The sequence below is a fragment of the Buteo buteo genome, chromosome Z (genome assembly GCF_964188355.1).
Source record: "Buteo buteo chromosome Z, bButBut1.hap1.1, whole genome shotgun sequence".
Lineage (NCBI taxonomy): Eukaryota > Metazoa > Chordata > Aves > Accipitriformes > Accipitridae > Buteo > Buteo buteo.
This window is the reverse complement of record NC_134204.1, coordinates 39,439,719-39,466,365: the sequence shown is the minus strand read 5'-3', so window position 1 is coordinate 39,466,365 and position 26,647 is coordinate 39,439,719. Positions and strand designations below refer to the sequence as shown.

The 26,647-nt window shown below is 37.0% G+C and overlaps 1 protein-coding gene across 2 annotated transcripts in view; it reads left to right on the top strand.

The window, feature by feature from the left end:
• The window catches only part of PCSK5 (proprotein convertase subtilisin/kexin type 5), a 256,481-nt gene that overhangs the window by 86,281 nt on the left and 143,553 nt on the right, over nucleotides 1-26,647 (top strand). For both annotated transcript variants that reach the window (XM_075021033.1, XM_075021034.1), the window contains exons 6-7: nucleotides 15,282-15,370; nucleotides 20,182-20,354. In XM_075021033.1, coding sequence (XP_074877134.1) covers nucleotides 15,282-15,370; nucleotides 20,182-20,354 — 262 coding nt within the window. The remainder of the gene's footprint in view (nucleotides 1-15,281; nucleotides 15,371-20,181; nucleotides 20,355-26,647) is intronic.

The following is a 26,647-nucleotide window of genomic DNA, read 5'->3' as shown; positions in this document are numbered from 1 at the left end:
GCAGTGTTAGTGATTCATCAGCTAGCCTCCAAGTTAATTATGATCTAGTAACAACTAAGTGCCTAGGGGCATGATGCAGCATGAAGATCATGAGATATTAGATCTGTGTTGCTTGCCAGTTGCTGTAGTTAAAGGTCCCAGTGTTAAAATGCAAAAATAAGGGAGGTAAGCATTGCAGCTTGCAGAATAGTACTGTGCTGAACTAGGATAATTTTACAGATTCATTTGGAGCATATTTTTCTTCACTTTCTGTTTTAACTGTTACTTAGAGTCCCTGTTTGCTGTTACCCAATGAACATGCCTGTCCTTCAGGTGGCCATAACTCAGGGGTTAACTCATCGCACATCCTTTGTTTCTCTCAGGGAAGGACTGAAGGACTTGATGCATGTGTTTAAAATTTTTTAGAGGAAAACTTTCTTTCCCTGAAGGAAAAATATTGTAGAAACACAAACCATGAATCCCCACCACGTAGTGTGTTTGATAATGTTTTTCTTTTAATCTAAATCAGGTTTTTAACCTATAGGAAGAGAAGGTCTGCATTAAAGCAGAACAGAAAACAAGCTAAGTGTTGATGTTTTGAAATTCTCATGTTTTCCTGCTTCAGAATAAAACGTGTGCTTATTTGAAGTGTTTTGAGAGTAAGTGGGACCCCAGAATTGCTGGTAGCTGAGGACAATTAGCTGGGCTAGAGGAGAGGCAGTCTTTGTCAAGCTGATTCACTCATCCGTGACAAGCACCCTCATCACTGGTCTCTATGGTCAGTCCCTTGTGAGAGCATTTCATATTGACAAGACAATAAAAAATTCATTGCACTACAGGTCTTGATTCAGTAGCCTTTTGATCCAGGTTCCAGCTTCAATAGTGGAAAATGTCCTAATGAAAGATTTGTCAAACTGCCAAAAATTGCCTTTTTGGTAAACTCTTCTAATCTGCTCATTATACCATCACACTGCATTACATAATCCCCTCTGAAGTCCACAAGTAGTATGATTTATAATTTTTTGAGAGCCAAAGGAAAGACATTTCTTTATGTAGTCATTGAAAGTGAGAGAAGTCAATCAGAGGAATAAACAAACCCAAAGTTGAACCAGATTTCCAGTTGCTCAAAGATAAAAAAGACAATCCTTTTTCACTACCTTGGTATCGGTCGCTGAGTGGTATTTCTTACTGTCTAACCGGTGTTTGAGGAGCAGTGCTTTTCCTTTTTATAATGTATAAGACTCTCATGGTCTCAAAACATTTAACCACAACACTACAGGAAAGCCTTTTTCCTGTTTCTAATTACTGAAGTACCAGACAATGAGCTCACAAATAAAATGAAATTCTGAAGAATTGTGCAACTGTTTCTTGTTCTTTTATGTAAATAATTGATAACAATGAGTCAGATCTTCCCTTCCAATTCAAAGTCAACAATAGGAGGTATATAAGCTCCAATAGTTATGGTATTTGTGGCATTCACTTTTCTTAATTCTTTTTTATGGAGAGTTAGAAATGAAAGGTTTTTTTCAGATGGTCTTTTTCCTAGAGTTGAAATTTCCTTTAAGTATGCATCTGTATTTTCAGATTTTGAACTTGGGAAGAGAGAGTCTACAACTACAGTAGGCGAGTTTTGATTTGGTAAAATGGTGAACCAGTTTCAAGTTGCATGTGTTTATATATACAGGTCTACAGCTGAGTAGAATTTGAAAGCACAAATACATTTCTATGTGTTGTCCCCTCTTCAGACATTGTAGGTATTAGAGAAAAGTTAAAGGGTGGATCCACTCTGTGTATGTGGTAATTGGTTTTGCCAGCTGATTTCACAGTAGTCAGCTCAATCAAATGCAGTGCAAAATGTGGTTCATTGAGACTTCTCAGCCAGCACACAGATGCACAAAGTATAATATTGATTCTTGCTTTAATGCTTGTGGCATCAAAAGCAGACCTCTAGTTACAAGTTTGATAAAGCAATTGTGAATCCAGTGTCAAAAGCTTTGTAATTGAAGCATTTTTCTAAATAACATGCTATTAACGGTTGAACTCTGCAAAGTTATTCTATAAGCAAACGTCTTAATGGCATTAGTAGGTGTTTTTATAAGACATTTTCAGGATAAAACTCTCAGATGTTGCTTTTTCTTACAAATGAAAAAATACACATCTGTATAGATTTATTGCTATAGGCAGCCTTATTTTTTCTAGCCTTGTTTTACATTCCTGTGATTTTTTAATTTTTCTTAAAGATACACAGGCAAATTATTACATTTGATGCTTTAAGCAAAGTTAGATTGCTGTCCTGAAGACAAGTTATCTTTTTTACCTGAAGGAAAGCAATCCAGATAGAGAAATCCAGATGCAGAAGTAAAGCAATGGTTATCCATCACAGAAGTAGATTGTGCTGATGGGGTCTATGCTACAGAAGTTTAACCAGCTTTGAAAATTACTTGTGTTGATATAGAGTCCCAAAGCAATCATCAAATCTCTGATTTTAGCAAACTGAGGTAAAGACTATGGCCTGTTTACTTCTACAACATGTGGGATGGTGAGGCTGTTGGCTAGAGGTGTCAGAGTGCCAAAGAGAGCGTAATGAGAAGGTATGTGTTACTTCTCCTTTCAGCCCAAACTTACATCACTGCACTACTCTTCTTAACACTCCGTAAATATCAGATGAACAGCTACTACCTTGTTCTGCAGTGTAGTGAGTGTGTGAGAATTAGACTTCTTATGTTGAAACCCTTTTTCCAATTAAGAGCAAACCTTGATCTTGCTGAATCAATGATGTAAGTTTTATTAAAAAACAATTGTCAACACAGATAAAAGAAGGGCTTGAACTTATTTCAACAATTTCCTCATTCATCTTTGAAATGCAGCTCTAAAGAGAAATGGGGGTCCATTTAATGCAGAACAACATCAAATGAAATTTAGGATTAAGCACAGTAAATATCTTGCACAGTGCAATTGAAATTGCACTCAGAATTCAAAATAGGTAGGAATATGGTGGAGACCCAGAGTTATAAAATATTCATTTCTTTAAAATGTTATCATAGCAGTCATACACTATTAGAAATGGTGTATGCAGAATGGGTAAAGACCCATCCATGACCTGCCTGCACATCCCTGTGTTGCTCCTCCTTTTTGCCTTATGACCTTAGGATCCTTGCATCTGTCAGTATCGTCCTTGCATGAAAGCATGAATATCTTTTTTTCCCTAAAAGCACTCCTCCAGACCATTTTTTGGAGGGCCAATGGACTACTCTTCCTGCCAAGGAGGTCTAAACATGAAATTCCAGATCTGCACTCTTGTATTCATAGGATGTTTTTCATTTCTGCTTAGCTGTGATTTCAGTAGACCTGATGCAAAATATTTCTGAGAAAGTTTTTTTTTCTGTTTCATTTGTTTTGTAATTGCACAGAAATTGTGGGGCTCTAATGTGGAGATTTTTAAGTAAAATGAGATTGCGCAAGCACCTGAGATCTCTCCAGCTAATATATATTGGTGTCAGTCTGGATGAAAAACATGAATTGGGATAAATAGTGACTGATAGTACACTTTTATACAAAAGCTTGTGAAACAGAAGATGTGGAATGGAAGATAAAATGCCAAAGTACAGAATGTGTCTGTAACAAAGCAGGCTTATGGCCATGAATTTAAGGTGATAAAGAACATAAGTATTAGTGTTAGTTATGATGGTTTAGGAACACAGGGAGGCCCGTATGGAGCTATGTTTAGATTTGTGACAAAAACAGTGTTGATAGCCTGTGTTTTAGCTACTGCTGGACTGTGCTTGCACAGCATCAAGGCCTTCTCTGTTTCTCACCCTGCCCCCTCAAGCAAGGAGGCTGATGGTGGACAAGAGGGTGGAAGTGCACACAGATAGGACAGCTGATCCCAACTGACCTACAAGATATCCTATGCCATATAACATCATGCTCAGCACTAAAGCTAGGGGGGGAGTTTTTCCAAAATAGCTGTTGCTGGGTGCTGGTCTGCAGGTGGGACGTGATGAGTAACTGCCTATGCATCACTGCGTTGTGTTTTTTTCTTTTTTTTTCTCCTTTATTTATTGAACTGTTTTTATCTCAACTGACAAGTCTTTCTCACATTTGATCTTCCAGTTCTCTCCCCCATCCCAGTGGGAAGGAGGGAGTGAGTGACTGGTTGGGGGTTAGCTGCCTGCCAGGGTCAATACCCCAACATTTTAATAATGTACTCATTCCCAGGAGTAATTCTAATAGCTTTGGAAGGGTTCTTTATGGTAACAGATATCTGAAGCATTGTCCCTGCAAGCCCATTTTCATGGTGACATTGACCACAAGATCTGTGATAAGTTACTCTCTGTGTATGTAGGCATGTTCTGGTATAAGAGACTTAGGCTCCAGAGAAGTATCCAAACGTGGAGCTGCTGGAGAGCTGCTGATCCCACAGTTGCTGTGCTGGTCCCTTGGTCCCTGAAAAGCAACACATAAGTGACACCTAGAGCAGTGGAAGTGACTGGATGAAGCATGGGGCAATGCAGGTAGAAAACAATTGAAGAAAAGTAGAAAAACACCTTCTTCAATTCTGTTAACTTGTATCATTTCAGGTATTGCATGTAGCAACAGCAGATACACTTGTCAGGGAAATTTGTGATCATCTGCAGATGTCAGATATATAGGACACTTCAAATACATAAGAAACTTATCACCAAAGCAGGTCAAGGTCCCCTGAAAATCTTAGAAATCAGCTTGCCAGCTATAAGTTCAAATAGATGAAAAGCATTAACCAAATAAATTCTATCACTTTGTTTCTTCATTCACAATTAGGTTGCAATGTAAAGTCTTTTAATTCACAGGGCAGACTTCTGCCATGGGCCAGCACTAATGTGGAACAAAATATTCCTGCCTCTCACTGGCTTAAACACAGTTTGGTAGCTTATGCAGGGATACTGAGAAATTGCAGTCAGAAGTTTTATCCCTGGCTTTGTTTACAGATGCAATGATGATTTGCTTACAGAGCAAAGAAAAGGGTGTAGAATTTACATATTTATTCTGAAAGTTATCATTATTAAGCTGTGGCTATTCTGGTAGCGGTGTGCCTCCTAGTCTCAGATTTGCAACTTAACTGCTTGGTATCTCTTCAGTAGAATGAGAATAGTAGTATTTTCTGACATTCAACAGTATGATTTTTTAAGTCTGTAGACATTATAGTAAAAGATGGTGAAATGCAAGCAGGTGGGAAAGCAAATTTGCAGGGTTTGGTTAATCACTTTTTTCCTTTGCTCAAAAAATAGATGATAGACTACTTCACCTGTATGCATTTCATCCAAAGCTCTTCTTTGTGTTTACTGTATAGATAACATAGTGTAGCCAGTACACAGTGAGCTTTCTCAAGCACAAGCTTGTTCACTGTAGGTGGTACATTTGGAATTTTCAGCAGCAAATTTCTAGCAAGCTTTACGCATTGTGTCCAAGCCTGTGTTTTCTAAGGCTAATATCTTAGATAAATATGGGTGGATTTTCCTAGGAATAACAAATGCATGGCCTAGGCAAAAATACTCAGTGTCAGTATTTCAGTTCTTACTCTAAAGCTTTTAAAAAATATTGAAAATTATAATATATCAACTCCAGGTAGCTGTATTCAGAAACACTGATAATGGTTCATTAGTGAAACTTAATAAATAAACCTGCAGCTTAAGTTAAGTTAATAGGAAGCATTCATAAAGCATACCAAGAGTTTCTGAATTGTGTAAAGTAATATTGGGAGTGACACTAACTTCCTTTTCAATGTGAGGCCTTGATCCCGAAGTAGGATTAATTTTAGACTCCAAAAACATTAACAAACCTTAAACTATGCTCATTATCCATATAGTTGCATGAGGACAATTAGTGTAAGGACTCATTTTCTAAGTCTTATCTTAAATATACTTATGTCATGTGGCAATACTTTGTTTTTGTTATTAACAAGCATAAATTAAGGTGATATAAAACATTGTTAAAATGGTATAAGAAGCTAGCTGCAAAGATTTTTGTTTGTCTAAATACATTTACTTTTATGTCTTTCCAGTTAAATCAGTGCAATTTTTAAGTAAAATAGTTGTTGATGAAGCAATATATCTGCTGACAACATCTAGAAACATATCTAGTGATTTTATGAGGTTTCCTAGTGACTTTATGTATTTCTTTCCAGTCTCTTTTTATGAAGACCTATGGATGTTTTCAGGTTTGGGTGTTTGTTTGATTGCTTTGGGGGTTTTGTATTTTCAATTAGAAATCTGTGTAGTGCATTGACAGAGAAAATGACAAGATGGCCTTTGTGTTGCAACTGATTTTTTTTGCAAGGATCTAAAAGTTTCTTGCATGGACATGGAAAGAGATGGAAAAAGAAAGAGAAGGTGCCTCTGAGGCACCTGCTGAGGTTATTTCCTAGTCAGCTGGGACCTGTAAGTATCCAGACAGCATTTCTTTGGCATGGGACAGCATCATTTTGCAGGCTTAAGCATGAATATAGCATTATTAAGACATTAGAGGACAGTGCATTGGCTCTGGCATGGGAATAATAACTGTCAGGAACATTATTTCCTCTGCAGCTTCCACATTCAGGATTTGTTTTGGGATTATTTCTATAGGTGTTTTTTTGGCTTTCCAGGTATTACTCTGCCCCACTAACCTTGGTTGCTCAGCAACTCACAGGTGCTCCTCTGAGACACAGGTTGGTATAGCCAAAGGAATTGTGAAGGCTGTATGTCCCATGATTTTCCTGTGTCCCCTCCATCTGCTTTTCCCTGTGTCCCGCATCTGATTGCTCTGTCTTCAGGATTAGAGTTGCATTGATATGAAAGCATAACATTCCCAATGTTTAGTGCTTCAAACATTTTATTAATTCCCATATGATAAGACTGCTGTTTATAACCATGGCAATAGCTGAGAAAAGGGAGACACAGTCCTCCATAGTTGTGCACTATACCATATGTATTAAATGTGGTTGTGTTCACATACAGACAGTTCAAAAAATGCATTTGCTCAGCAGAAGAGTGATGCTAAAGCAGGTAATTTGGTAGTAAACAAAGAGCACTGAAACAGGGGCTGGATGTCAGCCCTTTTGCCAGAAAGATGTTTTTTTCCACTATCACTGAATATATTGCTTGCATTATATATGCTGATATTGAACTGAAAAATAACATGTATCTGGAGGAATTGCTGGGGAGATCAACTGCTTATCAACAGATGACCTAAGGCACATACCAGCCATGTCCAGCCTTGCACAGAAAACCACAGAGGGGCAGCTGCAGACCCATATTTATTCTTTCCTCTCCCCAAGGAAACGAGGTGTTTCTACTTTGTGGAGACAAAGTGGATTTCAGCGAGAGGTACCTGAAACACTGAATGACCCGATGCAGGTTACTTTACTGCTGTCATCTGCAGGCAGTGTTAATATATGAGAGGGATAGTGTCCCAATCAAGAAGGAGGTGGTACTGGGAATGTTTATTCTGTTTGGTGTTTTTAGTGATTGCCTTGGGAAGTTTCAAAGATTCCTTTATTTGTGCAAGAGTACAGTGTTACTTTACTGTTATTAAAAGTTAAGTTAGTAAGGTTATTGAGATTCTGCAGAATTTAAGTTCTAGGACTGTGTTCTGTTCGCTGAGACTGTTGCAGTCTGGGAAGAGACAGCTTAATTATTGTATTGAACCAGTAATTGCAAGTGTAAAAATTAACTAAACTAACAATTTTTACCAGGTGATTACAAGAATTTTTCTTGTTTAAAAATAGATGCCTGATTTTGTCCATCTCCTTCCCTCATTTAGTTGTATAGTGCAGTAATTCCCCTTACCATTTTGTTAGCCATGTTCCAAAAAGATTTGAAATTGGACCTTCATTTGTCTTTTTTTCTGTATGTCACAAGTGAAGTGATAAAACTGTCTAGTATCACAGATTAAGAATGAGAAAAGTATAGGCAGATACTCAGTTCTTCCCAAGTGTTTATGCTACTCTATTCTTCAGGCTGTACACAAAAAAGGATCAACCACCCTTTTATACATAAAATGATTGCCAGAATTGTTTGGAGCACATCCTCCTTTTTCTGTGACTTTCCATCCCTTCTACAGCCTCTCAACCACCTTGAACTAGGTTAAAAAAAGTAGGTAATACTGGCCTTGATGTTGCTGCTGAACAGGTTTAATTCCAGTGCACAGGAACTAAACTGTACTAGTTTTACTTGCAATTTGCTTTAATGAATGGGAACAAGAATTGGATTACCTGCCTAAAGAAGGTTACTGTACAGTTAATGTGACAGGCTGTATGAAAAAAAAAGCTCAGCTGAAAGTTTTGCTGTTTGCTGGCTTTTGAACTGTTTTATTTCTTCTCACCAATGCCTTTTTCCCTCCAGAAAAGAGGCTGAATTAAAATTTTACCTTGGGTTAAAACATACTAAGACATCAGTAAATAATATTTTTATTTTTAACACATAAAACTATATACATGGCTAAATATATTATTTGCTGATTTTTTTTGCTGTTTCTCATTTTATGTCATATTTCCTTGGCTCCATCAGACCTTCTATTCATTGTTTGTTTTGCCTTTGGTAGAAAATACAGAAAAAAAAGGCATATTTGTTTTATACATTAAGATTCATTTGTCCACTCACAAAAACAAAACTGTAAAATGGTAATTAATGGTCTGGAAGCACAGTGCTTTGCTGGGCTCATATCAGAACTTCACATTTGTGACAAATTACCTGCTCACTACTAACAACTAACAAATGTAGAGAGATGGCAAGGCAGCATCGTTGTTACCCACACTATTAAGTTTAAGATATGCGTGTCTGAGATGTGAAGTCTTACATGTGTTTATTTTAATGCTGTCATCTTTGATTTTATTTGTGAGAAATAGATGAGATATTTTCAAATTATTCTTTAAGTAACTTCCCATAATCATGCAAAAAGTCATTAGCTTTGGGGACCTTGACTCAAGACAGCTTCCAGTCCTGTGCTGTAACTACATTACAGCACTGTGATGCTCAGAAACAAGATCCCATCTGTGATGTAACACCCAAGTCTTTGGCATTTTTCCTGATATCTCACATTAAAGATCTGAGTAACTAACTTGTTTTTCATATTTACTCTGTCATCTCTTTCTCCACTAATATCCAAATATCTTTCCTTTGTGAAATAGCTTTATTCTTATTATTTTTCACCTGTAGCAGATTATGTTTTAAAGGCTAAAGATGGAGGTTTTCCTTGCCCATGCTTTTAACTTCTGACAGTTCCTTTATATCTCATTTTTCAGATGTTCCTAGAACAACATCCCAACCTAGTGCCAGTTTGGAAAGTATTTTTCATCATCCAGATTATTAGAGACCATTTATATATGAAAAGATCTAAAACATTATTTATTCTGCACTACATAAGACTTACTCTGGGATGCAATAAAATTCATTTCTGGTAAAATGCATTTCTGATGATTGCAGTTAAAATATTTATTTTCTGCAGCAGTTATTACATTGTGGTGTCTCAGATATCACATTTTCCTGTTTATGAATATACTGAAAACATTTGAAAATTTAACTAAAGAAGAGTTTTGCAAAAAATAAATGCCAACTCAGATATTTTCCTACAGATAACAATGGCTACCTAAAATTCCATTCTTCCTCTCCCCATAGAAGTTTGAAAATTATTTTAACATTTAAAGTTCCTTTAGTCCTATAATTTTCAATGTCCACCAACTACATAGTTTAGTTCATGTTACAGGTTCCATCCCTGGGATTCTACTCTAATTTATAATAAAAACTAAGTCAGTTTTTTTCTTAATTTTAATGCATTGTCTTTATGCATAGGGAATATGTTTATTATGTAACTATGCTGAGAAAGGAAGTTGATGGTTATCAAAAATAAGCTGTTCAAACACAGTCTATTAAAATGTATATAATCTTATGTAAACTTTTAGACTATCCTAACCTTTTTACAATTATTTAATATCCACTCTTACAATATGTGCAGCATTAAATTTGCAAAGGATGTGAAGTTTTCTTCTTTTCTGTAGACATTTCCCTGGATCAAAAAAAAACAATCACCACAAACAAACAAACACCTCCCTGCAAAACCCCCACTGTTTTCTTAATTTGTTTACAAACTTAATTCCTATGCTGCATATGTCTTAGAAAACCTCAGTAAATTACTGGTATGCCCAGAAATGTTTGTTTGGGGCTTGCATTGAAATATTCTGAAACTCTTTTCTCCCTAAATTCCTGTTCTGAAAAGACTCATTGGTGACAGGTTGAAGTGGGCTGGACTATAATGTTAGTGTCACGAAAAGCTGGAGGGCTTTAAATCCTCCAGTCCCCTGAGCTTTTTGTGTCTGAAATACTTGATGAACTCCAGAAGAGTGAAATACGACAAAGAGATGCATGGTCAAAGTGTTTGTGGAATTCAAAGAATAGCTGTCAGAGATGGAGGCTCTGAAATGCAGAGCCAATTTATGTGTCAGGGCCTTTTCAAATTACCAGCAGCTGTCTTCACTAACTCTGCATGTTTCCTTACTCTAAACATTCAGAAGCAACCTTCATTAACTTTTATGTTAAAGGTGTTCCTGGTACCTTATACCTTCTTCCTCTTCTGAAAGGCAAATTAAGAGTGATTACTGAAAGATAAATGTCTTATGTTTCAATTAACTCAGTGGGATGGAGACTGATAGTTGATCACAGAACATACACCTTTTCTCTTTCCATCATTGCCTGAAATACTGAGGCATTTCTGTCTCAGAAAAAATCTGTTACTGAAAAAAAGTTATTTTGTGTAACAGATTAGTATGTAGCTGTTAAATTTCTCTTATCTTATGCTTAGAGAGTGATCAAAAGACTGCACCTTTAGCAATCAGGTGCTCAACCACTCTTCATGCATGCAGCAGAAAAAAATAACATACACCTTTTCATAGAAGTGTATTTCTTCAACAATTTTTTTTCAAGTTCTCCATATAATAGTGAGGGCATCGTAAGGCAAGGAAATTATCTTTACTAAGGTCTTCATGAGTAGGTCTTTGACACCTTACTGACTTACTGTTAATGGCAGACTGACAAATTTCCCCCTTATAAAAAGAGAAGAAAATCAGTCTTAATTGCCTGCATATTTTCTTTGTTCTTTCTGTTCTGTCTGTCTCATACAAAAAATGAAAAGGAATGCGTTTCTGAAAAAGTTGTACTTGTTTGCCTGGAATGGAAAAATTAGCTAAAGCAATTAAAGGTAGGCAGAATCATAAAAGATGTTTTTATGGTGGAAAGTGCTGGCCAACTTTATAAGTATCTAAGTACAACTTTGTTTGAAAATAATGCCTGTGCCATCTTATTTCTTTTACCTAATGGCCTCTTGAGCCTAAATCTGTCTTTGAATAGTGATTTTGCATGTCTCTCCTTATGAGACAAACAAACAACAAAAAAGCTTTTTTTCTCTCCATTCCTTTTCTTTCTATTAGACTCCAGGTAGGAGACAAATTTGTAGATGGGCAGAATGTCTCATAACCAAGCTTTCTTTCATGTTTCTATTCTGTGATACTACATCACCCTGACATTAACACAAAGGACAAGTGCAAAACCTTTTAGCTGAGTGTCTCTTCAAAGTGCCATTTAATAGCCTGGGAACTTAATTTCCTTCAACAGAAGCTGGCAAAGGATCCAGTGAAATGGAGGACCGACCCTTAAAGTTTATCAGGTTAGGCCTTTGTAGAAGGGCAGTCATGCTTTCTTCTAGGACTGCATCAACTTTTTAAACAAGTTGTAGGTGATGCAGGCATCCCACAAAGACAGGAGATTGTTGTGTTTCGATATATATACATTCGCAAAAAAATGCTAACTTGAAAGCACCTCTTGTTTCACCCCTTGTTACTGGTTATGCTGCCTCCATAAACTGTAGTTTGAAGTTTTCAGGATTTCATGCTCAGTAAAAGTTTTCATAGCTTTAAAGCAGACAATCAATTTCAGGCATCAGTTTCATCATATTTATTTATCAAGTTAGTTAAGAAATTAGTGTACTGATTAATCAGAAGACTTTTCTAATTTTAACTGCAGAATTCAGAGTATGTTCCAGACTGTAGACTTCAAGCAAAAGTCTAGGACAGGGAAAATTAAAAGCAGTGTGGAAAGAACTTATTTTTTTATATGCAGATTTTTTAGAAAGTCTTCCCTTTCACAGCATAACAGAAATATTATTTAAAGGACCTATAAAAGATAACATATTAAAACAAATTGAGCTGCATATATGATTAATTCACACAGTGGGAGACTGATTGTAAGAAGTGCAATTTTATACATACGACCTTGAAATGAATAAAACAACTTCTAATTTTGTCATTTCCATTATAAATGTAGAATGCAATTAACAATAATCTTGGCAGAGAAGCAAGGGTCTAACATAAAAATCTGCTTACAAAATGTATTTATACCATTACTGGACTTAAAATATGGTAAAAAGAAGGATTTTCCAATACTTGAGGACTAGTGAAATAGTCAGCAAAGTTGATTTAACTCACATGTTCTAAAACTGTCTGGAGATCTAATTCTCTCTGGAATATGCTTTTTACTATGAGAAATTTACATGAAATTTCTTGCTGTGCTTTAATTCAATAAATATGAGTTATGGTACTTCCATACCAGTCCTCTAAAGCTTTGGCTGCTTCTTACAGAAGTTACGTCTACCACTGCAGCTACTTCCACTTCAGCTGGAATTTAGGCTATAGTTTCACATTGCTGTTAATCCTGTGTTACTGTGGGTTGCTGCTGGGAGGTGCAGTCACACTGTGACCCCACCCACACCCGCCACACGTCCCCTCTGTTTCCTCTCTACAATCATTACATGGCCCTGGGGTGACCAGGGTGTGTTTGGTGATCCAGTGGAAATCTAACCCTTTTGGCAGTGCTCAGTGGATGTGGCTAACGAAGCAGCAGGTATCTGTGTACTCTACTGGGAACCACGGAGAAACGTGAGCTGTTTCTTCCATTCTTCTTCAGGCAGACTCCCTCCTCCAGGTGTGGTTTCTATCTGTCCCCTTTCTCTACCGAAAAGCCTTCCTCCCATCACTGCTTCCCAAACTTAGTAACCAGGAAGGGTTTCTTGCCAATGCAGTCTCCTGCTGGGAAGCTGCAGCTCGGCCACATGCCTTTCACCAGGCAGGCAGTGATTTATTAATAAATTATATGCACTGAGGTGATGCATGCGGTTATTTCTACATTTCTAGGGTATAGTCATCCATGCTTTGATGTTTGAGTGATAACACCTCTAAACTTACATGTGGCACCCAGCAAAATCATAATGAGAAGAAGGGAACTTTGGGAATCATGTGTCTTGTAAATAGTTCTTACAGGCATTTTCCTATAAATATTAATACATTTTTTAAAGACCCTACTTCAAACAAACATAGAGCTATAACACTATTTGAAAAAACTTGAAAATTAAGAAGGATCTTTTTAAAACTTGTTTTCATCTGTGATTCCTGAATTATTTATTTCAGGCTTTTTGAAATAATTCTGTAATAGGATAAGACATTGGTATATCAATTAGAGTTAAATAGGCTTTCTTCAAATGAAGAAAATTGGGCCTGAAAATTAGGCTTCATATGAAAAATAAATTTCAAATTCAGTCTTAAAAAATTCTCTGATTACATTTGGCAACAAAATGATGAATTGTGAACAGATTAATAGGAAATTAGTTGAGATATACATATAATTGTGAAACCTTGATCCAGCTTTAGGATTTATCAGCATCCAACTTGTCACTTTGATTTTGTGAATAAAGATTACACTTTTTTCATAGATTATATAAATCTTACTTATCTGATAAGCGGAATGATCTCCTTTGAAATTCTAAAAGGTCAGCACTGATCACTTATATTGCTTATTTTTTTGTTTCTTCTCTTTTTTTCATAGTCCTATTTGTTGTTGTTCTTTCTTTACATTAATCCATTCCAAACAAGTTATCTTAGTGTTCCTCATCTAAGTGTTTCAAATGGTTAAGGGAATGAAGTTGCACTAATAGTAAGGAAATAAAGAGTAACTTTACCCAAAACAAGCTGTACCAAGAGAAGGCAACTGTGATTCTTGTCTGTAATATGGGCGTTAACTTTAATTCAAAAACACCTGTATTCTCAAGATGTCTGTGGAAGCAGTCTGACAACCACCACCAGCAGAAGAGTGCCTCTGTACACAACTGACCTCACTTAGACTCCTCTGAAGCACTTGCCTTTTTGTTATCTTTTTTTCCCTTGATTTTTTAACTTCTTTGTGGCTACCCAAGCCTTACATTATCTTTCTATCTCCATCTCATCAACTCCCCATCTCTTTTCCTGTCTGGTCTGAAACTCCATATCTCCTCTCCACAGCAGGTCTCTGAAGTTCCCTGTCTGCTCCTTGTTGTTTGTGTCGCATTTCTGCAATGGAGCTGCTTAACTGCACAAGGGTGAGGGCAAAACTTACTGGTAGAATACACCCTGTGAAACCTATATTGCAGGAAAAAATCACAAAAAGCAGGAGAAGCTTCCCTACCGTGGTGGTCATATGGATGACCATTGTCACCTTATAGAGAACATGGATCAGGGCTACACCAGTCATCCCACTGTGGCTTTGCACAATGGGGAAGGGAGTGAGCAACCACCGGAGCTTTTGTGTTTTCCTTCAGCAGCTTCTTAGGACTATACCCTAGCCCACCTCTGCTTCCAGGAACAGGGTGTACCTCTGCTGTGGAGGGTACTTCACCTGTTTTTACTGCTTCCGGAAAGGCAGCAGGCTTGCAGGGTTGGCCCAAGGCATGACCAGGACATGCCTATACAGAAGCTTTGAGCATACCTGGCATATAGCCAGTCTTAGGCTTGCCTCTAAACAGCAGTGGGGGCATTGGCGCAATCTCAACTTCCTCATGGAAAAGTGTGGTACACACTGTGCCTACTGGAGGTTGTATGGAGATCTACATACTAGCAACATGAGTGGTTGTGGGAGAATGCAGGACAAAAATTCTGTCTATAATGTAAGAATTGGTTCAAAATCAAGAACTGGTATCCAAGACTTCTTTCTGTTGCTCTGGATTATATATCATTGCTGTATGTCTTTGTTACAAACTGTGCATGTTTCCAGTAGCTAGAAAGCCTACCATGAAGAGTTTAATATGATTGTGATAATGATGTTAAAATGTGTTCGGAGGAATATTGTAACATGGGTATAAATTACTACCAGTGATTAAGTAGTGCAGAACATTGTGGATAGTTATGCTTTTAGCACCTGAGGATGAGCAGAGTCAAAGCCTTTAATCCGAACAGTCTGTGCTTACTTGGAAAAATGTTTGTCTGACTGCAGGCATGGAACCCGTTGTGCTGGAGAAGTGGCAGCCACAGCAAACAACTCACACTGCACAGTGGGAATCGCCTTTAATGCCAAGATTGGAGGTACGTGAAACAATCTCCCACCAAAAAAAAAGTAACCAAAGAGCCACTTGTGCTAAATGGTACATTCAGACCTTTCTCCACAAGAGAAGGAGATTTGTACTGATAACAAACCTAGCTGTGTTAGCAAGAAAATCTTAGTTGTAGAGTGGGTCATTAAATACCAGTACTGAAGGAGTCTGTCTGCAGTGACACTTCTCCAGTGCTCCCTGGAACACTGCCTTCCAGTACACACAGAAAAATAGAAAGTGGGACCTTTGATGAAAACACAAAACCCAGAATTAGGACATTTGGGTTTTCTCACAGATTCAGAACTCTAAGTGATGAACTTTGACAAACCAGAAGTAAATGTACACATCAGGAATATTACCTTACATATTGATCCCAAACAAAACATTGTCAAAACATAACAAATTTTTGTGGGTTTTGGCTGTGGTTGGAGCGAATCTCCTTTTGATCCCTCTGTATGATTGGATTGTTACTTATTCGATGAAGGAATTTTTGTTCATTCAGCCAAGAGATTTCAAGCAGTTTCTATGAATTCTTAGTCAATGGCTGCCCAATTAAGACCTTTGCCTTTATTTATGGAGGTGGCTGTCAAGATGTCATCTGCGTGTCTCCTAGGCTGTAGCCTGCCTGTGCCAGATTTTAATGCTTCAAGTGAAGTTTTACCCTGAACTTCTGATGAAATCATGGGATTGGTATATTGGCTTTCAGTAGAAAGACCTATAGCTCAAACTCATTAATTGTTGATTTTCTGTCCCAAAATAAAGCCCATCTGTGAAAACAGAAACATGTTTACCTATATATACACAGGGGACGGTTCAAAAATATGAGCAGGCAGAGCTGAGGCCATGTTTCCACAATTAATAGTACTGTATCTGTTCTCTACTGGATCAGTACAAGTTTGATCCAAATCAAATGTGAGCACAGCTGCATTTTAAATTAGCCAAAGCATACAACATCATCCTAACGTCAGCTTTCTGTTTTCCTGTTGGCTTCAAGAATATAGACAATACCTGATCCAGCTTAAGGTTAGAGTGATGCATAAAAACAATTTCTCTTCAGGTGGAGAGCCTGCCTGCACAAAGTTACCCTGTCAGAGTGGTTTAGAAAATCTGAACTGGCCAACTGAGTGAGTTTGTGGGAGATTAATAGGTTGTCTCATGTGGACATGCCATTTGGTCATGTACCAGCAGCTATGAAATCAGATTTATTGCATTGTCAGACCAGAGTCAGAGGGGAGTTAGTGCACTGATAGACATAAATGATGGTTTCTGGAGAAGTTTCATTTGTGAGTTGGATAGTCACACAACATGCAACAGCTTAGGCATGTCCTTGAAAAGTTCTCCATTAGTGGCTTCTGAATAGGTTATTATTCATTAAACATTAGGAATGTGCAATAATAATGTTTTAGAAACACTCCAGGCATATTAGCTGAATCACAGCCTTTTCTAAACATAGTGTAAAAACTGATTCAGATGGACATAGTATGAATGCAGTTAATGTCAACAGTAAAGACAGGATATGTATGCCTTTTAATTATTCTTTCATTCATTCATTTATTTATTTTGCACGAGGAATATAACAGCCTTCAAGAAATTTCTCTGGTCTAAGTGAAATAAAAATTTTATTCACTCCATTTGTCACCGTGATTCTGGAGAGCCATCACTAACATTGTTCTTAAAATAAAGCTGGAAAGTAATAACAGGATGTAAGCCTCACTTGAGGTAATGTACCACCTTTTAAAAGTGAATATGCAGTGGTTGTGTTCCCTCTCCACAGGCCATATAGAGTGTAAAATGTTGAATCATATTATGCTGAACTAGTGTTCAGCTTGCTTGTTTCCCAGGGATTTAAAGACCCTCCTGGTGCCTTCTTGGAGGAGCACCTGCCAACAGTGATGTTGAGTTTGCTCCACCAAGATAAGTATTCTTTACTTCAAACCAAAAAGCATCTCTGGACATGTAAGGAATAGTAAGGAGATAAAGCAAAGGGGAAAATAAATCCTTTCCATCAATATTCCATTAAATACTGGCAGTTGAATAAGTCTGATTAATGATCTTTCTGATGGGAAGTCATTAACAAAGATATTCACCAATAATGCTCACTTTTTTTCTAAATATGTTTGTACTCCTTGTTTCATTTCCACACATTTAAGTACCTCTGACTACATATAGGTCAAAAATTAAGATCCTTAGAAATTCTGAGCCTTCTCTTATAACAGTGTAAATGGGGATGTAACCTGCAGATAAGAAAACTTGAGTGAAATTGCAATCTGGACCTTCAGTTCTTTCACAGGTTGTGACATGTTTCTTACAAAAAATTATGTACTCTGCCTGCAGTTTGTGCTTAGCTAAGCTACAGACCCTTTCACTAAAAGACAAACCAGTGTACCATAGGGGTAGATCTTTTTTTTAACGTGAATCTCTGCAGTAATCACACATAGCAAATCACCACCTACAGAGCTTGTGAGGCTTTTTATAGGAAGGGATGGTTAGCATGTTATTATTGTTGCAGACTGATTGTGGAAGTTGCACAGCATCTGTGGGGATTTGGGTGCTTAGTTACTTGGCAGAGCTCGAGTCCTGACGGGAAAACAGTTACACTGAATTATGGCACAACAGATGTAGATTGTCTTCAGCTGACGAGGAATTAGTTCAGCTGTTTCTTAAAGTTTAAGTCAGATGCTGATTAGAAACAAACATTTTAAAAGAAAACTTGCTTTCAGCTCTGTTTTGCATGTTTCCTGTGATTCATTGAAAGTTTGTTCTGACTAAAATGCCACTTACATTTTGGCAATTACTACAAATATTGGAAAAAGTTTACAAAGCTCTAAAGTCTTAGGTAGAACACTCTGCAAAAGCAGCCTGTTAATTGCCTTCTGGACAGCATTTGTTGCACTATCACCACATGCCAAATGCAGTTTGGATGTTTTGTGATCAGCAGAACTAACTACTCCAGACATTTGAGGGAAGAAAAGAAAAAGGAAAAGAAAAAGAGAAAGAGGAAGGAAGGAAGGAAAGAAGGAAGGAGGGAAATTATTTTTGTTTTAAATAGCAAATGAGACGTCTGTTGTTCAAAGTCACCCTTGAAGCATGCCTATCAGATGCTGGCTGGAGAAAGCAACACCTAAGTCACAGTCTTGTCCATGTTGCTTTAGATTTGACCACTTAACCATTAGCAAAAAAACCTGGTGTGAATTACTTCAGATGCAACGGCAGAATTTGGAGTTATTAATCACCAGGTGCATGTAGTATTATTTAGGCTTGCTATGCAGTAATGGAGACATAAAGGAAAGCTTTATTTTCATTCTTTCAAAAGCAGTGTACCTTTTATTGTCTTTATTTAGAACTAAATGTATTTTAATGTGCTTGAAAGAAATTGAGAACACAACTTCCACCCATCATTAATTTTCTGACATTATGCTGAGGAAGAAAAATAAAACCTGAGAATCCCAGGGTTGGTTTAATGACTTTTTTTATAAAGTAAAGTTCAGAGTGAGATCACTGTTTGTAAAAGTTTATTATCTCACAAAACGTGGGCAGCTTTTGTGTGAACTTAGAAATATGATCACTTTTCATTTTTGAGTAATTAGAGTAAGAAAAAAAAAAACCTCTCTCAACAAAGCACCCCCTATGCCTTTTGTTAATTGGAAGTTAAGGTCTTGGTAAACACTCAAGTCTGTGCTCACAAGCAAAATGAAATGTGTCTGTAATTAAAAATATGTAAATTTGGATGATAAATAGCAGTGGCCTTTTAAAGGGGAAAGAGCATCAAACTTGTTAATTGTGGAAGTAATCATTACTCTGTACTATCATACAGTTACATGCTAATTATTATTTCATATTTAACATCCCTTTGATCAGATGTCACACTAGCTGTATGTAGGTCCCTTTTCCTGTTCAGGTTAAAACTGGCATTGACGTTTTTCTCAGTCAGAATTAACTTCAGTCAAAAAGTCTTACAGTTAGTCAAAAGAAGAACTTTTAAGATTTTCTCAGATCCCAAATTTAAGCCTACCTTACTCAGTCTAGTGATCTTAAAACATCATGAATGCCATTCACTTTAGAAGGGCTGACACATTGACTTGTCCAAACCCACATGAATTGATTCTTTTAACACAAGAATTTCAGATTATACCTTACAAAATCTTCTGCACAGGGGAGGATGCTCACAATATTGTAGTTTCAGATTGAATAATGTTACATAGAGGGTATTTGTTAGTAACTTCCTGTAATCACCTTGCTACTATGTATGATAATTCGTCTGTACACACAGGCTTTCTCCCCAGTTTCTTCTTTGCATCCTCATACAATGATGGAATAATCCCGTGTTTATCTGTCAGCAGAGATCCTTTTATTACATCTGTCAACATATTTAGGACTGTGAATGGCTCAAAGTAGGTGCTGCAGCTTCCCTGCTATATAAAAGGAGAAAAAATCCTATATTGTCTTCAAGTGAGGCATACAAACATTTCAAAGTTCAAGTGGGTTTTTTTAAGTTTTCTTTAGTGTAAAAGTTTGTTATTGAAGTTCAAAGGCTGTATAGTGAATAAATGACTTGTAGATAATTTTTAAAACATGAAGAAAGACCAAAATATTCCTTCCTTTTTGTATTTTTTCATCGAGAAACTTTTTTGCTGTTGGAAAAACACATATCCAAACAGGTTTGGGTTTGTTTTTTTTTAACAACAGTAGAATCCTTATGATCGTTCAATCCAATGTCCTACACAACAATTTTCTCCAGGGAAAAAAAAAAAAAGCAGCATTTTGAGTTGGTTGGTCCTGTTCATTATATCTTTCATTCTGAAGGTGTACGGATGCTGGATGGAGACGTGACAGACATGGTAGAAGCAAAGTCTTTAAGCCTTAATCCCCAGCACATCCACATCTACAGTGCCAGCTGGGGGCCTGATGACGACGGTAAAACTGTGGATGGACCTGCTTCTCTAGCACGTCAGGCCTTTGAGAATGGCATCAGAATGGTAGGTTGGCATCAGAGTGCATCTCCTGGATCTGCTCTCATGTGCAAATGTAAGGGTACACGTGCCCAGTACGTGCAAGTGCACAGCATGGGGAAGAGGAAAAGATTCTAAAGGAAAGAAGAAAAACTTCCTTTGTGTAAAACTAAAAATGCATTTTGCTTCTATATTGACCTGACGGTCAGTCCTTCCTGAAGTATCAGCTCTGTTCATTTTCAGCTGGAACACATCATCCTCTGCATCCTTTAAAACTGCTTTGAGGTAATGATGTAATTCTGCAAGAAAAAATAAGACTGAAAAATGCTACTCGCACAGCAGTGCCAAATCATCAAATCTGAATTGCAATGAAATTTTAAAGCAAAAGCCTTGACTGTTTTTCCTTCTTTCCTCCTTTCTTTCATTGTTTTTTTTTTTGCTTGATTTCTTAATGGAAGTTTGATGATTTCAATAGGGAAGCGGGGCTGAAAAAAGTCTATACCCATGTTTCTTTTAGTGTTTATGTCTCATCTCAGAGAACTTACACCCTATTTATAACTTACGTATAGATTTCTCTACAAGTCTGCGCTATTGCATTTTCTCTGTGATGTAGCCCAGAGGTCTTCAATAATACAACAGACAAAATCCTCAACACCCCTATATGAAAAAAAAATCTAAGATATTTTAAATTTTCTTTAATGAGTTACTGTCAAACAAATAAGAGCACAGAAGGAAATGAGTAGTTAGAGGAACTTTTGATGTCAGAGGCCAGTTTTTAGTTCTTCCTTTTACCCTCCTGTCTGTTAAATAGATCAGGGAATTCCTTGTCTTCCAGTGCTCACACCTCTTTCCACTATACAGGACTGGTGGAAAGGATTTTGAAGCTTTGCACTTGAAGGTCTGAACATTATTTTGAATGCAGCAGGAGACTTGCTAGTTCAAAGGTGTGTGGCTCTAGGATCAGAAAAGAGGGGATTAATACAAAACATTTGTTTAAAGAGACTGAAACTGTTGGACCAAAGTGGAACTGAAACGTAGTTACTGGAACATGGTAACACTGCAGTGAGATCGGAAAGTGCAGCTGTTACTGAAGTCAGTAAGTGTTTTAACCGGGTATGCCAAGACCGATTTTAGCAAACTATAGCTAACATTTAGCCTGAAAGATTTGTGCCATGTGTAAAAGACAGTGTCTGCCACTGAGAGACTATATTAACTTAAAGTATACCATAAAAAGCAGTCATAATAGTAAACAGGGACAATGGGTGCAAAGGGGGAATAGACAAAGTTACAGGAGCACCTGGTCAAGCTGACAGTCTGTATGCACAGTGCAGCGTCTCAGGTGATTTACAGTATACTTGACTGTAAGCTGTAAATAAATACATCACAAAATTGATACCCAGTATCACCATAAACATTGCCTAGTAGCACAAGCCTAGGAGGTGTGAATTCATATCTAATCACAGCTGCATCCCTCGCTTATTTCAGTTCCTTGATAAAGTTACATACATTTCTTACCCTCCCCCCTGTCCTCCCTGCCCCAAATGTGGATAATAATACATGCTCAACTACCTAGCAGGTAAGTTATGAAGAGCAATTACTGAAATACTAAACTAACGACAGGGACTGTGTGCTTCCTATGCTACAAAGACATGTCTTTCAAACTCAGTTCTGTGAGTGCTTTACTAACCATGCTGCCACAGACCACTGCCTTCCTTTCACTTGGTCATACGATGACTATTCGGTGCGGATTTACTCTTTTGCTTGTTGTACATTATGTAACATGTGAAGCCTACCATAGCAAAATACTCAGGCATGTACTTAACTTTACCCTGTGAGAAATTCCAGGGGCTTAGCGGTTAACCACATTTAGGGACACTGATAGATTCTGCCCCAGAGAACTCTGTTGTATTTAGTAATCATTACTAAAATAGTTATTGCAGTGCTCTTAGAACAGTATAAAAAGTATCTAGAAGGCAAAATATGTCTTCATTACTGCTTCGCATGCATAATCACTCCTTCTTTTAGATGGAATATCAGTGCTCCCCATCACCCAGATAGAGTTTACTACTGTTTGACAGTGACCACAGAGAATAAGAACAATAAAATGATGAAGGGGACCTTAATGGAGCTGCAGGATGCAGAGGAACTTGAACAAAATAAGTTTTATGCTTAAACATATATATGTGTTAGTTTAAATGTCATATTTCATGTAGGTGAGACAATCATGAAAAGTTCAGCCCAAATTTCTGTACCAGAAGAACTCAGCCATTTCCTCATTGAAACCTCAAAATGGGGATAAATCTGGTAAAAATCAAGAATGTGGAATAATTTGCCAAGAGCATGGATCTTGCCTACAAGCATTATTGTTCCATTGTTATTATTATATCTGTAATATGAGAGGATACCCTACAGAACCCATATGAATTTCATTTTACCAGCACATTTTTCTATATTATTAGTAAGTACCAGTATATAGTGGAAATACAGTATTGAATTTTAAAATTCTGAGGTGGTCTTTTTTTCTGATAACAGTGCAGAAGAAGAGTTTGGTATATTTTTTTGAGAAATAGTTGAAATCATATTTGATTCAAGTCAAATTATTATTTTTACAGTTTAGCTTCTATTTCATTGTATCAACTTTTTGTTGCCCATGCAGAGTTGAATAGATCTGAATATTTCCATATATTTGGAGATTTTGACTAGCTCAGACTATGAGAGCTTTTTAATTTCTACTAAGGAAATAAAAGTTGTCTTTAAAACTTATATAAAATCATACTGATAAGAAATACAAAATGCTTAAGGTTAATCTCTAATTTTCATTCTTTAAAAGGTACTATAGACTGAAAGATTGTAAATGTATGTCTCAATTACCACCTTCCTTAATAGGCTTAGTTTCCAGACCAAAAATTACTTTAAGATGAACCTGTTCTTGTTCTTTTTAATAAACCATGCCTTTCCGTGTTCAGATAGAGGTAATTTTTCTATATTTCCTTACACTGTCGTAAGATATGTCGTTTTAAAAGATGAGGCAAATGGAAGAAGAAAAGATGAATTATCTCTGTGCCAAAATGTTCCTAAAATCAGATCGTTGTCCAAGGTAATGACTAGATACTCAGCCAAACATGGTCTTCCCCAGGCAGTCACAGTAATTGTGCAAATAATAATAGGCAGACAAAAATACTTATTACGTTGTATACAGAACTTGACCTTCCTTTTTTAGAAATATTGAACTGAGCAACAGTATTATATCTAGTATAGCATCTGTGATGTAAATTAAAGTAACGGTGGTACAGGAAAATTTGGCAAGACATTCTTTCAGATCTACACAAAGTTTCAAGATTTATATTCATCTATTGTGCATTTGCACACAGAACTTGGTATTATTTTTAAAAAATGGGACAGCAAAGGGAAAGGTCAAGATTTTTTAAAAGCAACTGAAAAGGAAGTATTGCTCAGCTAGTTTAATTAGAAAATCAAAGGTGGTGCTGAAGAATAACTTTGATTAGAGTATAATTAAACTGATTTATTACTTTTTTTTACATTATACTCATGAAGTAAAAATGAAGCGGATGCAAGAGCCACAGTTTCTTACTCAGTTTGCTGAGAGACTGGGATCCATGAAAAAAATGCCTGGTTTATCTTTAGCACATATTATTCCAATTAACAGCTCATGCAGGGTGTTTTAGAACTATTATTATTTTTAAATCTGCTGAGCTAATATGATTACTGCTTCCAAATCCTGCAGAAAGTAACAAAGATAAATGACTGTACAGTTTTTCCGTAGAGTCCCACAGAGACAGCACATGCCATGAATTGAAATAGACAAATCTATTTAAAGAAAGAATACTGAGTAATAATTGAGTTTATGAAATGACAACCTAACCCACAAGTTAAATAAGCTTTAAAAATTCTGCCCAGGATCAAGGTGAAGGAAGAGGAAACCAATTTTAAACCTGTCTCAAGTACCATGATTTTCTGTCATCTTTAGGGTATTTTGTTTAATTCTATTGAACTTGCATACTTGAGTTCAAAGAGAAACCTTGGGGACTTTGCTATCAAACAATTTCTATGCAAATATAAAAGCTCCCTTTATATCATGCTTCCAATTGACAAGGTCTTCTTCTTGGAAATAGTGTAGTCATAAGGGTGGAAAATTCTAGAGGCCTTTGTTTTAAATACCGATGTATTAGAAGTTGTAGACCTAATAATCTCAAAAATAATTCCATTACAATCACACAGAACAAATCAGGCAAAGGGCAGTATATCCAAAAGTAACATATTCAAGAAAAGATTAGGTATGCTATGTCACATTTCACCCTGCATTCAAGAACAAACAGACTTAGCATTGCAAAACATGATTGTGGCCAAATCATATAATAAGACTGTGCTGAATGTGGGACAAAAGGGAGAAGACAAAAGCCTTTCCTTGATTCAGAAAGGCAAAACCAAAGTACCATTAGATTTTAAGATGACTGACTGTATCTCACAGTCTATAAACACAGTGCTATAAGCACTGGAGAGACTTAGGCTCACTGATTCATGGCTCTGTGATACAGCATTCAGACTAGTTCATTTCTATTCATACAAATAAGCCTGTTGTTTTGGGATCAGTCTCAACATCATTTGGAGAGTCACGCATTTCAGATATTCTGACTTGTTCTTTCACTGCTGTTTGGCAAAGACCTAATAGTCAAGTTTCTGGATATATGACCCCTGTTGATATTTTACATTGCAGGGTTTCAAAGAACTGGTTATCTCACCTCTCCAAATGTCTCGCCAACTGCATGCTTTATGTTGTTTGTTCTGCAGTACCCATAAGGGAGTCCAAATCAGTGACAGGGCAGGTCATCCTTAAAATAACCTAAGAGGGTGACAAGGCAGGGAAATCTACATGGAAACTTTTGGCTTTCTGCCTGTGTCGGCACAGGGGCCTTCATCTTATTGCCATGACACCATTCTATGTAGCAAGCTGGACACAAGCCAAAATGTTTGATGAACATTAATGATCAGATGCTGTGTGGCTGAACATCTTGTGAGAACTCGGCTTGGTGCCTTCCCTCCCATCATCACTGCCCCTTCTCATCTCTCTCGCTTCACCAACTTTGGCCACAGAGTGTGTGTTCAAAGTGTTTGCTGGGAGCAGGAGGCTCTCTTACAATCACTAAACAAGCCTCCTACCCACATGCAAGAGAGAGAAAGGCAAGGGAAGAAAAGGGAAGAAAAGGGAAGAGAACAAAAGGAGAAAAGAAAGAAAAGGATTTCACATATTTTTTATTATTTTATTTTCACTATATGTTTCTCCAAAGCGGAAGAGATTGTTCATAATTTGCAAGTGTCCCGGCAAAGGTTTGCTGCCTGTATTGTACCACAGATGTTTCTCTTAAATTTATTTGTCCTGTCATCACCTCTCTGCATCATTCTGAGTAGGATGTGTTGCCTACACAAAGAGGAGTTATTCTGTTCTGCTTTGCCAGAGAACTGCACTATAAAAATCAAAGACAGAAGTTACTGCAAGAAGACTTCCAGTCAAATGTGTCAAAATAACTTCCAAAATGGCTGTCATTTTATACGTTGAAATATTGTGATGCACAAAGGTTAAAACCAGATTTTTTAAACTGTGTGTTGTGTTTGTTCACCTTGTACAGCTGCCGTTTGAGACTGAATAACACATATCTGTGTGTAAGCATGTCTCATATCGTATATAGGTACATTTTGCATGCACAAGACCTCCTGTGCATTTCTAATTAGTTGGGCAAAAAACACTTGTTGAAGATCTATCAGAAGAATTAGTGCTGTGCTTGGGGAAGGTCTCAAAAGACATGACTTCCAGTATGCTGATGTAACCTAATGTTAGGTCCTGGCATTTATCTGTTACATGATTTGCATGTATACTCTGTATCCCTATTGCATCTGTGATGTAATATATGAACATGTAATGTTATAGTTACTTCAGCATGCCACATTAAACTTTGGGTGGCTCTGTACTACAGGTGGGTGCTAACTATGTACCAGAACTGGAAAAGTCATATGGCGTTTTAACATTGTAATTCTTCCTTCTGATGTCACAAGACGTAGCATCATTGGCTTGAAATAATATTCATACTTCTAACATCGGAAAAGGTGATTATTGTCTAGTCCTGGCCTTCATCATAAGCCAGATCAGCAAAATTTCATCCAATTATTACTGCATCAATATCCCTGTTTTCTTGATCCATCTATTATTTTCTGTTTTCTGTACATCTTTTGGGAAGAGCCAGCCTTGACTGAAACCTGTTATGTCCATGCCTGCACAAGTCACTAACAACCTTCACTATTAAAAA